The 15,927-nt window shown below is 48.0% G+C and overlaps 1 protein-coding gene across 2 annotated transcripts in view; it reads left to right on the top strand.

The window, feature by feature from the left end:
• The first annotated feature begins 3,615 nt into the window (after nt 1-3,615).
• Nucleotides 3,616-15,927, top strand: part of LOC141227055 (tetraspanin-2-like) — a 255,304-nt gene continuing 242,992 nt past the window's right edge. Inside the window, exon 1 of one of the 2 annotated variants that reach the window (XM_073667198.1) lies at nt 3,616-4,139. In XM_073667198.1, the coding sequence (XP_073523299.1) occupies nt 3,912-4,139 (228 nt within the window). In that variant the 5' untranslated portion in view covers nt 3,616-3,911. Of the gene's footprint in view, nt 4,140-14,751; nt 14,918-15,927 lie in introns of those variants that run through there. The other variant, XM_073667199.1, reaches the window with a different exon arrangement.

A 15,927-nucleotide genomic window follows, 5' to 3' on the forward strand; every position in this document is an offset into this window, starting at 1 on the left:
AGTAGTTTTCGACCACATTATCTGCGTGCACAAGAGAAATTGCACAACAAATTTTGGGGTCCACTTTCTCCTGTTACCCTTGTGAAAATAATTTTTTTTTGGCTAAAATAACATTTTTGTGTTTCAGAGGCCCAGATCATGGCTGATACAGGTGTACAGACTTTCGGCCTCAGCAGTGACCATCAGAGTGCCATCCTCCACAAGGATGCTGTCAACCCGTTTTAGGATGTCTGTCGTGTCTTTTATATAGGACGGGAGCGTCTCAACAAGGGGCTTGAGATGGTGATCAATATATTTACATATTGGTTCACACGATCGGACGCCCTGCAGGGCTGACGGCGTCTTTGTGGATCTTGGGGAGAAGATAAAAATTAGCCGTCTTTGGAAAATGTACAGTGAGGGCATCTACTGTCTTTTTATTGATAATGTCCCACTCACAGGTGCGGGCCAGAATCCCCTGCAGCGTGACGGAGGAGGCAGTGGGATTAAAGGGCAACTTGGTGTAACTGTTTGAGTCCCTTAATTGGCGGAATGCCTCCCTTTGGAGCAGGGCCACACCACTATGTTATCCCCCTTGTCCGCCGGCTTGAACAATATGATTATTTTCTTATTTTTTGTTTATCCTGTGTTGGTTTTATTGTCTGAACAGATTATTATACTGTCATAACTAATGCATAATACCTCTCTGATGCGGTGCCAATTTTTGTAATTGCTTCTTAGTTATAGACTTATCTATTATTGATATTGTAGCTGATCCAACATTGGTGGTTATAGACCATTATGCATAGGTATTCTTACCATGTCTCTCTATTTACCTCTCTACTTACTTGTTGGTGCAGTGCGCCTGCGCTGTGGACCTCACCCCGCGCACGCCCAGCTATCCCAGCCCTCTACGCATCCTCAGGAGCTACAGCATGCAGCCCTCCTGTGCACGCGCGGTGGGTATGATGGCCGGAGCCCGTGTGGCGGTGATATGTGAGACCTGGCGCATGTGTTGACAAGCACCTCTGTGAGTGGCACTCGGTCACCACTCACCTGACGGCAGTCATGTGGACGGCACACGTGACCGTCTTATTGGAGTATTAAAGGTCCTTCGACTCAGCACTGCTCAGCCTATTGATAAAGCTGAAAGACCTCCAAGCGAAACGCACGTTGAGGCATCTTTCTTCTGCCAACTCCACCTTCAGCGCTCCAGGAGTCATTTGGCCTGACTTTGGTAAGACTCCTGGGGCTCACACTTACCTTTGGATATATTATGGCCTGTTTGTGCCTATTTACTGATGCTTAGTCTGTTGTTCCTGCTTATGCAGTCTAAACTGCCTTTTACCATATTGGCAGTTAGTTTTCAGGCTCATCTGTTCTGCTATTTGATTGTTATTTATTATGTACTGTATATATGAATTTATATCTTGAATAAAATTTGTTTTTATGTGCCAGTCATACTCTAGTTCTCTTTCCCATCTGAGTTGGCGCTTCTTACGCTGGTCCCGGCATATTACTGACCTGGTATCTGGCGTCCTCTTTGTGTATTATGCATTGGGCCTCCTTTGTCTCATAGATTCGTTATTATGTATGAATCTTTGACGCTATACAGAGATCCCACATGAGGATGGTGTAGAGACAGACACAGAAACGGCAGGGATAAACTGGAACAGTTTTGCTCAATTTGAGGCAGGCCAGCGTAGTTGTTGTCACTCACTGTACATTGAATTACTATCATTTCTCTTAAAAGAGAATCTACCATGGTCAGCAACCGTTCTAGAGTATCTCAGGTACTCATCTTTTCTGCCATTCCTGACATCCATTTTCCTCCGGATCCTTCTCAGTTCTAATTAGCTCCAGCAGTCACACTATGTGATATTACTAAGCAGTGGTTAATAAAAAGCAAATGTTGAGTTGAGATGGTGAGAATTGCAGTGCTGAGAAAAGAGGAGACGATCAAGACTTTGTAAACCAGCTTGATGGGATGAGATGGGAGGAGAGTTGGAGAGAATTGCACAACAATCTGCTATGAAAAAGGATCCTTCAATCACACATAACAAGTGAATGACTGAAATAAACAATACAAGGCATGATAAAAGTTCAGAGACTTTCCTACTGTGTGCTGAGACTGTGAACTGCAGGAGAACCCATATCTGTCTGTGGAACAGCTAGGACTAGCACCAGGCTTAAGCCCCTTCTTACTGTAATCTGTTCTGCTTGTTTGCAAATATAGACAGATCAATCTTAACAATGAGCAGTGGACGCAAGTTGCTCAGAAGCAAAATACCCATAGGCTGATTTATTAAGGTGCTTACACCAGAATTCTGACATAAAACACGTTAATAAGTCACAATATTTTTGGCAACTTGAAAGATGCTAAAAAATATTGCCAATATTGGCATTTTCACACTAGTCCGGCCATCTACGCCAATATGGGCATAGCATGGGTTAGACAGTGCGTTGCTACCCCTGCCCTCCCTCCCATTAAATTCATGACAACTTACCCCACTATTGCGTAACTTACTGAACTACATTTCTGGCGGTGCACGCCAGTTAAGAGATCTGCCTAATTTATTGTGGCATGCACCTCTTAATGAATTAGACACTCCATACTCCTGCAAACCCATTCATTAACACTGGTGCGCACAAAGTCAGTCTTAATGAAATGGCCCCTTAGTGTCCATAAGTTTAGAACAAATTTTCACAGAAATTTTTTTTTTGGGGTAATGAAAGTATTTGACACCTTTGACAGTGTTTACACGACGAAACGCCACAATGGTCCTACTCACCGAATTATGGTCTGTGGTGGCATAATGTTAGGTAGCTGACCCCTCTAGTTTTTATTTCTGGTACACTAACAGTTTGGCATGACATTGATTTGGTGGTGGAACTATGGCCATATCTCCAAAGTGTCCCACAAACTGTTTTTCAACACGACAATGGCAGACAGCATGTTGCCCATTCTACTGTAACCTGCCTGTGTGGCTTACATGTACTACTATGGCCTGCAGCGTCTCCGTACTTGTCTGCCATTGAGAACTTTTGGGACATTATTGGTCAGCAATTGCAATGGAAGCTGCCAGCAGCAGACCTTGATTATTTGCATGCCCATGTGCATTCAGCGTGGTAGAACATTAATTTTTAAACAAATCGATGTTTTCAAAATTCTGTTTCCATAATTTGCATATAAATAACTTGTTTATCGATCTTGTGATTTTCATAATTACACAATTTTTCCTCCTTGGTGTAGAATACGTGTAATAGTGGGGAAGGGCTTAGCCTTCCCTTGGTACTGAGATAGTTAAAGGGAGTGTTCCTGAAGTCAGACCTCTCTGAACTGTTGGTAGACCAAGTTAAGGGGTTAGCTTTACTGGTCAGTCAGTAGAGTAAAGGGGGAACTTAGTGCCCGGATCAAGCCTTGAGTGATATAGAGCTTGTTCCTGGCATAATTCGTTGTGGGCTGCAGTACCTGTAAACAGCCACAAGATGCCACTATTCTGAGTGCAGATGTCAGGTTGAGTCTGCTAGCAGGGTTGCAGGCAGTGGTGAGTTAATGCTGTGTGATGACAGCTCACAGGGGGTGGGCACATTGACAAAAAGCCTGAGTTTTAGTGTCCAGAGGCCATTAAGAGACAGTACGGGGAATCGTGCGGGCAGCCTGACTATAGTGGCTGCTAGGGTAGACGGGAGCTCTACACCCTCAGACAGTGGGATCACTAATGTGCTAGTCTCCTCACGCAAGAGCAAGAGTCCTGTTAGCTGGTCGGAGAAACTCATCAGAGCGAGTGAGGACCCGAGGCACTTCTAGTCTGCAGGAAGCAGGAAGAAGATAAATAGGACTCCAAGCTAGGACGTGGGGGAGATATTTGATCCAGGTCACTGTTAATGTTACAGAAGAGTCTCGTGGACTAGAGATAGAGTCACAAGAGATGCTTCACTTACAGAGGGAACCAGGGCTGAAGATGTTGTCAGTGCCTGTGAGAGAGATGATAGCCTGTCGGGCCTTATCCATTATACCTGCCTGTAAATACTGTATATATCCCTCTTCCCCAAGTAAAGTTCAAGTTCTGGTTAAGAACCTTGTGTCCTCTGAAGTTCTTGCTGCCCTGGTCCCAGAAGAGAAATGCCTGGAGACAGCCGCGATCGGATGGCTTGAAGTAAGTGAAGAGCAACACATACATAGCCACACTTCAGAGGGAGGACACGTATTGTCTGTAGGGTGCCATAGCGAGTGGGGACTACAGCTCGCCCACGACTACCTCGCTGGGGCACCTTACATACGCGTTTTGTTGAAACAACAGAGCCCATTTAAATTATACACTGGAAGCTTTTTGCAGTGTGCACTATGGCCAAGTCTACATTGCTTTTGAGCCACACATTAGTGGATCCATCAGGGCTTCTACCTGAAACTTTGAAAAGGGGGATTTGGGCGTAATCCCCAACAGGGCAATTCTCTTTTTAATGAAGCAGACAGTTACTTTGTGCTCTGCCTGTCCTTTGTTTCAGCACTTGACTATGCTTTTGCACTCACCTGTAAAAGGTGGACACTGATGAAATTGAGGCCAAACAGAGCACAAATTGACTCAGTCTGCTTCACTAATGTCAATGGCCCTTATGGGATTTCCACTCCAATCCCATTTTTCACGGCTTAAGAGATAAGCCCCGACGGAGCCTCTGATGTGTGGCCAATACGCAATGTGATCATACCCTTAGTAATAAAGTACCCAGAGCCCTTTAAATATGCTCTGATAAGCAATGAAGCTGATGCAGGGAACAGAATGATTAATTCTGCTGTTTATTAAGCAGGACCTTCAGTTCTGATTCTGTGTTCTACAATTCTGGTTTTAGCAATGAGTGCAAAGTAGCCCCTGGTGCATCCTCCACTTGGGTAATGGCTGTTAATTGATGACAGACAGGAATTCAAATGAGGGAAGATGATAAAGGGAGGGTGCTATTATGTGCAGTGTTAGGGCTCTTCCACACGTCCGTGACAGTTTCCACACGTACCAGAGACACTGACACACGCAGACCCATTCAAATCTATGAGCCTGCGCACATGTCAGTGTGTTTCCACGGACCGTGTGCCTGTGTGCCCCACACGCTGACATGTCCGTTTTTGCGGACGCATGGTCTACAAAAGTGTCTCATGCTGAACACACACTGATGACATCCGTGTGTCATCAGTGTGACATGTACCAGCTCCTGGAACTCAACGGTGCAGTTCATGCTGTTCCCAAGTGCCGGGTGCTGAACGCTGCCCTCATCATTGCTCCCTGCCAGCGCTGACATCAGCAGCAGCAGGGGCAATGATGAGGATAGTAGTGTCTGCTCCAGCAGTGTCCCTGTGTAAAAATATGCATAAAATAATAAAATCCATATACTCACCTGTCTGGAGATGTCCCCCGATGTATCCCTCTGACCGCTGACGCCGAGGAGCCGGGGAGAATGACTCGCTCCAGTGAGCGGCTCCACAGCTGCACTCAGTGAATGACAGAACACTGCTCCTGAACTCAGCAGAGATCCGGGGCCCGCTCGCTGCAGCGGCTCATTCTCCCCGGCGTCAGCAGTCAGAAGATTACAGCGGGGGACATCTCTGGACAGATGAGTATAAGGATTTTATTATTTTATTCTTATTTTTACACAGGGACATTGCGGGAGCAGACACTGCTACCCTCATCATTGTCCCTGCTGGTGCTGATCGCAGCGCTGGCAGGGAACCATGATGAAGGCAGCGTTCAGCACGTAGTGCTTCGGAACAGCGTTAACTGCAGCGCTGATTCCTAAGCGCCGGTATGTGTAATCCTGATGCGGCACACGGTAGCCACACGTGTGTTACACACGGCACACGGGATACGGATATCTCCGGTACCGGTTTTTCCAGTACCGGAAATATACGGACGTGTGAAACCGGCTTTAGTAATTTATTTATTATGATTAGTGAGGATGATATCTGTAAAGCGCTGTGGTGCAAAAAAGTGAGTAAAAAAGATAAAACAAATTCTTTTAGCGTTTTTCACCCATGGGAAAAAAAGCAAGTAAAAAAAGCATCAAAAACACAAGTAAAAAAGCGTCAAAATTGCAGTGTTTTTCCTGTCAACACATCACTACTGCAACCAGTACTGCCATCAGGTCATTACTGCCCTTACTGGTGTATGGGGCCCGGTGAACAGAAGCCAAGAGGGGGGACAGCAAATAATGATGGATTGGGGGTGGGGGGCAGCACATACTGATGAATTGAGGGTGCGGGTGAGGGGACAGCAAATGATGATGGATTGAGGGTGGGAAATGGGGGACAGCAAATAATGATGGATTGGGTGTGGGGGATGGGGGACAGCAAATAATGATGGATTGGGGATGGGGGACAACAAATAATGATGGATTGGAGGTGGGGGATGGGGGACAGCAAATAATGATGGATTGAGGGTGGGGGATGAGGGACAGCAAATAATGATGGATTGGGGATGGGGGATAACAAATAATGATGGCTTGAGGGTGGGGGATGGGGGAAAACAAATAATGATGGATTGGGGTTAAGGGACGACCGAAGCTGCTCGATTGCAGAGCTTCTCCGTCTTCTGGTAGTGGTCGCAGCAGGGTACTGCACATCCTCCTCCTATTGATTTAAACAGCAAAAATACACAGTATCAAAAACTCACAGTGGGCACACAGTCTAAGGCCACGGTCCCACTATCAGTATTTGGTCAGTATTCGGTCAGTATTTTTTCTCAGGAGTGGGAGCCAAAACCAGGTGAGGAACAATCAGAGAAAAGGTATAATAGAAACAAGTCACCAATTCTGCATTTATCACCCACTCCTGATTTTGGCTCCCACCCCTGAGAAAAAATACTGACCGAATATTGACCAAAAACTGATAGTGGGGCCGTGGCCTAAGGGCCCAATTCATTATTGCATCTGCGCCTTTTTTGCCTATTTTTGGTAGTTTTCATCTAATTTTTTATTAGACCTTGATTTATTTTTTATTTGCTTTTTTGCCATTGTGGACAGAGTTTAGGGTTTCCAGATTTTATTGCCTGATTCAGCATTTGCAACTTTTCAAAAAGTTGCAAAATTTGTCGCAAATGTACTTCAGTCCCCTCTGAAGTGATTTTGTACACCACAGAAGTACCCCCCTAAAAAATGTTGCAACATTTTGTGAAATATGCATATTTCTGTGCTAAGATGTCACAAAAAGAATGACTAAAATAAAGACAATTTCTTTATTTTGCGCAAAATTCCTGAACCAAATGCAACATTTTGACAATTCAAGACAAAAAAAGAATAATGACTTAAAAAAATTGCAAATAATAAATGAGGCCCTATGACTACTGCTGCATATAGTCTGTGTCTGACACTGTTTTCTGCTGCATGCAGCCTGCTTCTTACACTGTCGACTGCTGCAGGCTGGCTGTGTCTCAAACTATCTATTGCTGCAGGCAGCCTGCATTTCACAGTATTGCTGGATCCAGCCTGCGTCTCACACTGTCTACTGCAGCATGCAGACTGCGTCTCACACCGTGTATTGCTGCAGGCAGCCTTCATCTCACAATATTGCTGGATGCAGCTTGTGTCTCACAATTTCTACTGATGCATGCAGTCTGAATCTGACACTGTCTACTGCTGCATGACAGTTTGACACATAGGCTGTATGCAGCAGTAGACAGTGTCAGACTGCTGCATGGAAAGTGTGTCTCACAAACCTTGACACCTCCTACTGCTGCATGTAGCCTGTGTCTCCCACCTTCAACTCATGCATGCAGCCTGTGTTGACCCCATCCATCTACTGCGGCATGCAACCTGTGTCTCACACCTGTCTCATACACTGTAGTGCAGCATGCACATTCTCCTGCTGCAAGCAGCCTGTGTCTCACATTGTAGTGCTACATGCAACCTGTGTCTCACACATTGTAGTGCTGCAATGTAGCCTTGTCTCACACCTTCTCTTGCTGCATGCCACCGGTGTCTCATACATTGCAGTGCTGCATGCAGCCTGAGTCTCACACCTTAGAAACATAGAAAGGTAGAGTTAGAAGGGACCACCAGGGTCTTCTGGTCCAACCTCATGCTCAATGCAGGATTCACTAAACTACAGTATCTCAGGCAGATGTATGTTCAGCCTCTGTTTGAAGACTTCCATTGAAGGAGAACTCACCACCTCTCGTGGAAGCCTGCTCCACTCATTTATCATCCTCACTGTCAAAAAGTTTTTTCTAATATCTAATCTGTATCTTCTCCCATTCAGTTTCATCCTGTTGCTTCTAGTCTTTCTTTATGAGAATAAAGCTGATCCCTCTACAGTGTGACATCCCTTCTGTAGAGATCTGTGGTTGTGGGTTGTAAGTAATCACCTAGGCAGGTTAACGATGCAACAATATTTGATTGATCATAGCCATGGTAATAAAGCAATTCCAGGTAAATGGCCAAAATACAGTTCTCTCAGTCCTCAAGTTCCCAATCTGGGTTGAGTAGTTCCACTGGCTTTGTATAAGGCCATACTCACTGTCTCCTAACTTTTGGTTGGCCCACAGATTTCGTATCTCCAGCCAGTATAGTCTGTAGCCACAGTCCACGATCCTCTAGACGGCAGATAAAACAATGAAGGCACGGGTATCCATTAGCAGCAGTCCTTTTAAGAAAGTGTAAATCCAAACGACATAATTCATAATGGTAACATGTTTATCAATCCTTCCTTCCAAGTCCACGGTCTCCATCCTCTTCCTTCAGTCCTTCCACACCTCTTTCTAAAACATGTCTCCACTTTCTTCCACTGGGATTAGTCCCCTCCCAGGTCAGAAGTGATCACACCCTCCCCCTCAAGCATTCACTGTAAGACAAAAAGCAGTGAAGAATTTTCTAGAAGCCTTCATCTGAGACTGCCTGCAATACCCCCTGTGGTGACGGCTCCATTGTGTCTCAATCCATACTCACCTAATGAGACCATTGGCTGTTGAAACAATGGACTCCTGAGCTGAAGATGAGATTAGTGGAATGCTGGACATTTTACAAGTGAATCTTACATACTGACAAGTAAGCAGAACTATATAAAACATAACAAGTAAATCGCTAATAACACACAATAATAATATTGACAAAAACGGTGGTCCGTTGCTGGAAAAGTATCATAGTCTTTAGTAAGTGGGCAGCTCTTCACACCTTCATATATTTGTAGGCAGTTATTAAAGCCCCCGTCTCACATAGCGAGATCGCTAGCGAGATCGCTGCTGAGTCACGGTTTTGGTGACGCAACAGCAACCTCACCAGCGATGTCGTTATGTGTGACACTTTGCAGCGATCAGGCCCCTGCTGTGAGGTCACTGATCGCTGCAAAGTGTCCTGGACCATTTTTTGGTCCTTGCCTTCCCGCTGGTCAGCACACATCGCTGTGTGTGACCAGCGATCAGGCTGGTAACCATGATAAACAGCGGGTTACTAGGGGCACACGCGCGCTTAGTAACCCGCTGTTTATCATGGTTACCACTCTGCTACGGTGAGCGGTAACCTCCCGCTCACTGTAACAGAGTGGTAACCATGATAAACAGCGGGTTACTAAGTGCGCGTGTGCCCCTAGTAACCCGCTGTTTATCATGGTTACCAGCCTCCTCCTGCTTCAGCAGCAGGCTGGTAACCAGGAGCAGGACATCGTGGAAAGATTCTTTCCATGATGTCGCTGCTCCCCTGATCGCTGGTGAGCCTGCCTGTTTGACAGCTCACCAGCGATCACTTAGCGACGCACCAGCGATACCGGCCAGGTCACATCGTTGTCGGAAACGCTGGTGCGTCGTTATGTGAGATGGTACCTTAAGTCTCCTCTCAGTCTTCTCTAAACATTTCCAAATATTCTAACCGTTCCTCATAGGACATTGTTTGCAAATCGGTCAACGTTCTAGTCGCTCTTCTCTGAACTTACTCCAGTTTTTCGGTGTTTTTAAAATGCGGTGCCCAGAACTGAACTATTATGCACTTAAAAGAGGGACCCAAAAAGACTGGCACCAAACCAACAAAGGAGCAGCCATAGTGTCACGGGTGTGTCAGGTGCGATAGACAGTCGTTCTGGATCCAGCTGTAGAAGGTCATTGTGCTTGACTCTGCAGTCACCTTCTTGATCTTTTCATCTCTGTAGTGTCGTGCTTTCCTTCTCCTTCTAGGACCTAGTAGTGACCTCCACCTTCTTCTGCTAATTGACACACCCTTGCTGAATGTTTAAATACCTTCAGTCTCTCCAGAGAGTCACCGGTGATAGCTCTATTTTCCTCTGTCCAGACTTGAAGTACTAGTAGTCGGCTAGTGTCTTCTTGGAGTTCCCTTGGAGGATTGTTGGCATGATCTCTGTGGTGTCTTCTTAAGCTAAGTGTATTCCCTTGTCTGTGTACCTGTTTGGCTTTAGTTGCAGTGGGGGCTGACTAGTTCTCACCCCTTCCCCTCCCTATCTAGGGCCTATTGCTAGGGGCAGTCAGGGATTAAGTATGCTGCTCGGCGATAGGTGCAGAATCTATTTAGGGACGTTAGTTGAGACAGGTTGTTGTCAGATCTGCCTAGGGGTCTCCACTCCCCCTTTCCCTAATGTTTGGGCTTCCTCCCCCTCTTCCCGTCGTTGTGCACTTTGTCTTTCCTTCACCTTGCGTGACACATACAGTGGTGGCCAAAAGTATTGGCACCCCTGCAATTCTGTCAGATAATACTCAGTTTCTTCCTGAAAATGATTGCAATCACAAATTCTTTGGTATTATTATCTTCATTTAATTTGCTTGCAAGGAAAAAACACAAAAGAGAATGAAGCAAAAATCAAATCATTGATCATTTCACACAAAACTCCAAAAATGGGCCAGACAAAAGTATTGGCACCCTCAGCCTAATACTTGGTTGCACAACCTTTAGCCAAAATAACTGCGAACAACCGCTTCCGGTAACCATCAATGAGTTTCTTACAATGCTCTGCTGGAATTGTAGACCATTCTTCTTTGGCAAACTGCTCCAGGTCCCTGATATTTGAAGGGTGCCTTCTCCAAACTGCCATTTTGAGATCTCTCCACAGGTGTTCTATGGGATTCAGGTCTGGACTCATTGCTGGCCACCTTAGAAGTCTCCAGTGCTTTCTCTCAAACCATTTTATAGTGCTTTTGGAAGTGTGTTTTGGGTCATTGTCCTGCTGGAAGACCCATGACCTCTGAGGGAGACCTAGCTTTCTCACACTGGGCCCTACATTATGCTGCAAAATTTGTTGGTAGTCTTCAGACTTCATAATGCCATGCACACGGTCAAGCAGTCCAGTGCCAGAGGCAGCAAAGCAACCCCAAAACATCAGGGAACCTCCACCATGTTTGACTGTAGGGACCGTGTTCTTTTCTTTGAATGCTTCTTTTTTTTCCCTGTACACTCTATGTTGATGCTTTTTCCCTTTTTCATGCAGCCCAGGTCTCACACCTTCTCCTTCTCCTGCAGGCAGCCCAGGTCTCACACCTTCTTCTGCATGCAGCCCAGGTCTCACACCTTCTCCTGCAGGCAGCCCATGCCTCACACCTTCTTCTGCATGCAGCCCATGTCTCACATATTCTCCTTCTCCTTCATGCAGCCCATGCCTCACACCTTCTTCTGCATGCAGCCCAGGTCTCACACCTTCTCCTGCAGGCAGCCCATGCCTCACACCTTCTTCTGCATGCAGCCCATGTCTCACATATTCTCCTTCTCCTTCATGCAGCCCATGTCTCACACCTTCTTCTGCATGCAGCCCAGGTCTCACACCTTCTCCTGCAGGCAGCCCATGCCTCACACCTTCTTCTGCATGCAGCCCATGTCTCACATATTCTCCTTCTCCTTCATGCAGCCCATGCCTCACACCTTCTTCTGCATGCAGCCCAGGTCTCACACCTTCTCCTGCAGGCAGCCCATGCCTCACACCTTCTTCTGCATGCAGCCCATGTCTCACATATTCTCCTTCTCCTTCATGCAGCCCATGTCTCACACCTTCTTCTGCATGCAGCCCAGGTCTCACACCTTCTCCTGCAGGCAGCCCATGCCTCACACCTTCTTCTGCATGCAGCCCATGTCTCACATATTCTCTTTCTCCTTCATGCAGCCCATGTCTCACACCTTCTCCTGCAGGCAGCCCATGCCTCACACCTTCTTCTGCATGCAGCCCATGTCTCACATATTCTCCTTCTTCTGCATGCAGCCCAGGTCTCACACCTTCTTCTGCATGCAGCCCAGGTCTCACACCTTCTCCTGCAGGCAGCCCATGCCTCACACCTTCTTCTGCATGCAGCCCATGTCTCACATATTCTCCTTCTCCTTCATGCAGCCCATGTCTCACACCTTCTTCTGCATGCAGACCAGGTCTCACACCTTCTCCTGCAGGCAGCCCATGTCTCACACCTTCTTCTGCATGCAGCCCAGGTCTCACACCTTCTCCTGCAGGCAGCCCATGTCTCACACCTTCTTCTGCATGCAGCCCAGGTCTCACACTTTCTCCTGCAGGCAGCCCATGCCTCACACCTTCTTCTGCATGCAGCCCATGTCTCACATATTCTCCTTCTTCTGCATGCAGCCCAGGTCTCACACCTTCTTCTGCATGCAGCCCAGGTCTCACACCTTCTCCTGCAGGCAGCCCATGCCTCACACCTTCTTCTGCATGCAGCCCATGTCTCACATATTCTCCTTCTCCTTCATGCAGCCCATGCCTCACACCTTCTCCTGCATGCAGCCCAGGTCTCACACCTTCTCCTGCAGGCAGCCCATGTCTCACACCTTCTTCTGCATGCAGCCCATGCCTCACACCTTCTTCTGCATGCAGCCCAGGTCTCACATATTCTCCTTCTCCTTCATGCAGCCCAGGTCTCACACCTTCTCCTGCAGGCAGCCCATGCCTCACACCTTCTTCTGCATGCAGCCCAGGTCTCACACCTTCTCCTGCAGGCAGCCCATGCCTCACACCTTCTTCTGCATGCAGCCCATGTCTCACATATTCTCCTTCTCCTTCATGCAGCCCATGTCTCACACCTTCTTCTGCATGCAGCCCAGGTCTCACACCTTCTCCTGCAGGCAGCCCATGCCTCACACCTTCTTCTGCATGCAGCCCATGTCTCACATATTCTCTTTCTCCTTCATGCAGCCCATGTCTCACACCTTCTCCTGCAGGCAGCCCATGCCTCACACCCTCTTCTGCATGCAGCCCATGTCTCACATATTCTCCTTCTTCTGCATGCAGCCCAGGTCTCACACCTTCTTCTGCATGCAGCCCAGGTCTCACACCTTCTCCTGCAGGCAGCCCATGCCTCACACCTTCTTCTGCATGCAGCCCATGTCTCACATATTCTCCTTCTCCTTCATGCAGCCCATGTCTCACACCTTCTTCTGCATGCAGCCCAGGTCTCACACCTTCTCCTGCAGGCAGCCCATGTCTCACACCTTCTTCTGCATGCAGCCCAGGTCTCACACCTTCTCCTGCAGGCAGCCCATGTCTCACACCTTCTTCTGCATGCAGCCCAGGTCTCACACTTTCTCCTGCAGGCAGCCCATGCCTCACACCTTCTTCTGCATGCAGCCCATGTCTCACATATTCTCCTTCTTCTGCATGCAGCCCAGGTCTCACACCTTCTTCTGCATGCAGCCCAGGTCTCACACCTTCTCCTGCAGGCAGCCCATGCCTCACACCTTCTTCTGCATGCAGCCCATGTCTCACATATTCTCCTTCTCCTTCATGCAGCCCATGCCTCACACCTTCTCCTGCATGCAGCCCAGGTCTCACACCTTCTCCTGCAGGCAGCCCATGTCTCACACCTTCTTCTGCATGCAGCCCATGCCTCACACCTTCTTCTGCATGCAGCCCAGGTCTCACATATTCTCCTTCTCCTTCATGCAGCCCAGGTCTCACACCTTCTCCTGCAGGCAGCCCATGTCTCACACCTTCTTCTGCATGCAGCCCAGGTCTCACACCTTCTCCTGCAGGCAGCCCATGCCTCACACCTTCTTCTGCATGCAGCCCAGGTCTCACACCTTCTCCTGCAGGCAGCCCATGCCTCACACCTTCTCCTGCAGGCAGCCCATGCCTCACACCTTCTCCTGCATGCAGCCCATGCCTCACACCTTCTTCTGCATGCAGCCCAGGTCTCACACCTTCTCCTGCAGGCAGCCCAGGTCTCACACCTTCTCCTGCAGGCAGCCCATGTCTCACACCTTCTTCTGCATGCAGCCCATGCCTCACACCTTCTCCTGCAGGCAGCCCATGCCTCACACCTTCTCCTGCATGCAGCCCATGCCTCACACCTTCTTCTGCATGCAGCCCATGCCTCACACCTTCTTCTGCATGCAGCCCAGGTCTCACACCTTCTCCTGCAGGCAGCCCATGTCTCACACCTTCTTCTGCATGCAGCCCAGGTCTCACATATTCTCCTTCTCCTTCATGCAGCCCAGGTCTCACATATTCTCCTTCTCCTTCATGCAGCCCAGGTCTCACACCTTCTCCTGCATGCAGCCCATGCCTCACACCTTCTCCTTCTCCTGCAGGCACTATGTTTGCTCACTATAGCACTTACATCAGCCGCACAGCCCACCTAACAATAACCGCCGTACAGCAGTGTGTACACAGCTCGCTCTCCCTATCTCAGCCGTCTGCGTGGCTCTGTATAGTGGTTCTCTGTCTCAGTCCCGTCAGTCATTACTCCCGCCCCTGAGGGCGTGGCTTATTTACCAGCAGCCTATTATAGGCACACACTAGCCGAGGAAACACTGAGGGCGTCTCCCAGCAGGCGGGAACCAAGGCGGAAAGTTTTCTTTGTGGGCGTGGTCGCGGCGGCTCTGGGCGGGGCCTGCCCTGCAGTGAGGCGCAGGAGATTCGCTGCTGTGACATCTGTTGCTGGTCGGGGCTGCAGCCGGGATGGGGAGACTCAGCGGCTCCATGCGATGTGTCAAGTACCTGCTGCTCACCTTCAACCTCATCTTCCTGGTAAGAGACGGCGGCGGAGCGGGGGGTGAGGCTGTGGGTATCAGGGAGGAGGGGAGGCACGGTGACAGGTGGATGGAGATGAGGGGACAGAATAGGTAATGGCTCCTCCTCATGGACCATGGCTTGTGACCATCACTGCTCATCGTCCTGCTGCTCACTGACCCCCGAGAACATAGGGATCACCTGTGCTGGGATTATACTACTGCAGGACAGGCAAATGTATGGATCCTATGTCTTCTGTAAGGAAAGTTGTATGAAGAGAAGTTGGATGGTTCTCCAAAAATCCCTTTAAATATATATGTATTTACTATAAGACCAGGGGCGGAAAATCAGTGGACCAGAAATGGTGAGGAGCTTGGATTGTGATCAGCACCGACTGTATTTATCCTCATCTCAGTAATGGATGCCCTCCAGGGACCACATGAAGGGTCCTCTGCTGCCCACCAAGGTGCCCTGCCAGGGTATGCCCCATCAGGAGTCTATGGCTTTATCTCCTATCATCCAGATGTGGGCTCCTGTGATAATTTCTCTAAAAACACCAGGCGATTCGTGGTGACGTTTGTGCCCACCACAATCTGACTGAGCTCATCCATATAGCAGCCATTGGGCTCAGTTTTCACATCAGGATGGTTTCACGCCAACCTTTAAATACACCTATTTTTCCTTTACAAAAAAAAATGGAATCCAAAACTGAAGCAAAGTGATAAATGGAAAACTCTCCATCCAGATCCGTTTGCTGAAGGCTTTAATGTTGAATGAAGGATCTGATCTTTCCGTTCAGTTTATATTTTTTTTTTTCACAGAAACAAGTTCACTAGTCCTCCATTAAAAAAATGACAAAAAAGGGAACGGAGCTGATCTAACACAAAGTGGCTGTTTCAGCAGTTGAGTTCCATAGGTTGCTGAACGGTTCTGGTACGGGAGGAAAACACGGAATGTAAAAGTACTAATGTGAACCCAGCCGTACAGTTAATGCACACAGTGTATGTTTTTTGTGCAGATTTGTGCGT

The sequence above is a fragment of the Phyllobates terribilis genome, unplaced genomic scaffold (genome assembly GCF_046119375.1).
Source record: "Phyllobates terribilis strain yellow unplaced genomic scaffold, ASM4611937v1 Scaffold_2__4_contigs__length_985480577, whole genome shotgun sequence".
Taxonomy (NCBI): domain Eukaryota; kingdom Metazoa; phylum Chordata; class Amphibia; order Anura; family Dendrobatidae; genus Phyllobates; species Phyllobates terribilis.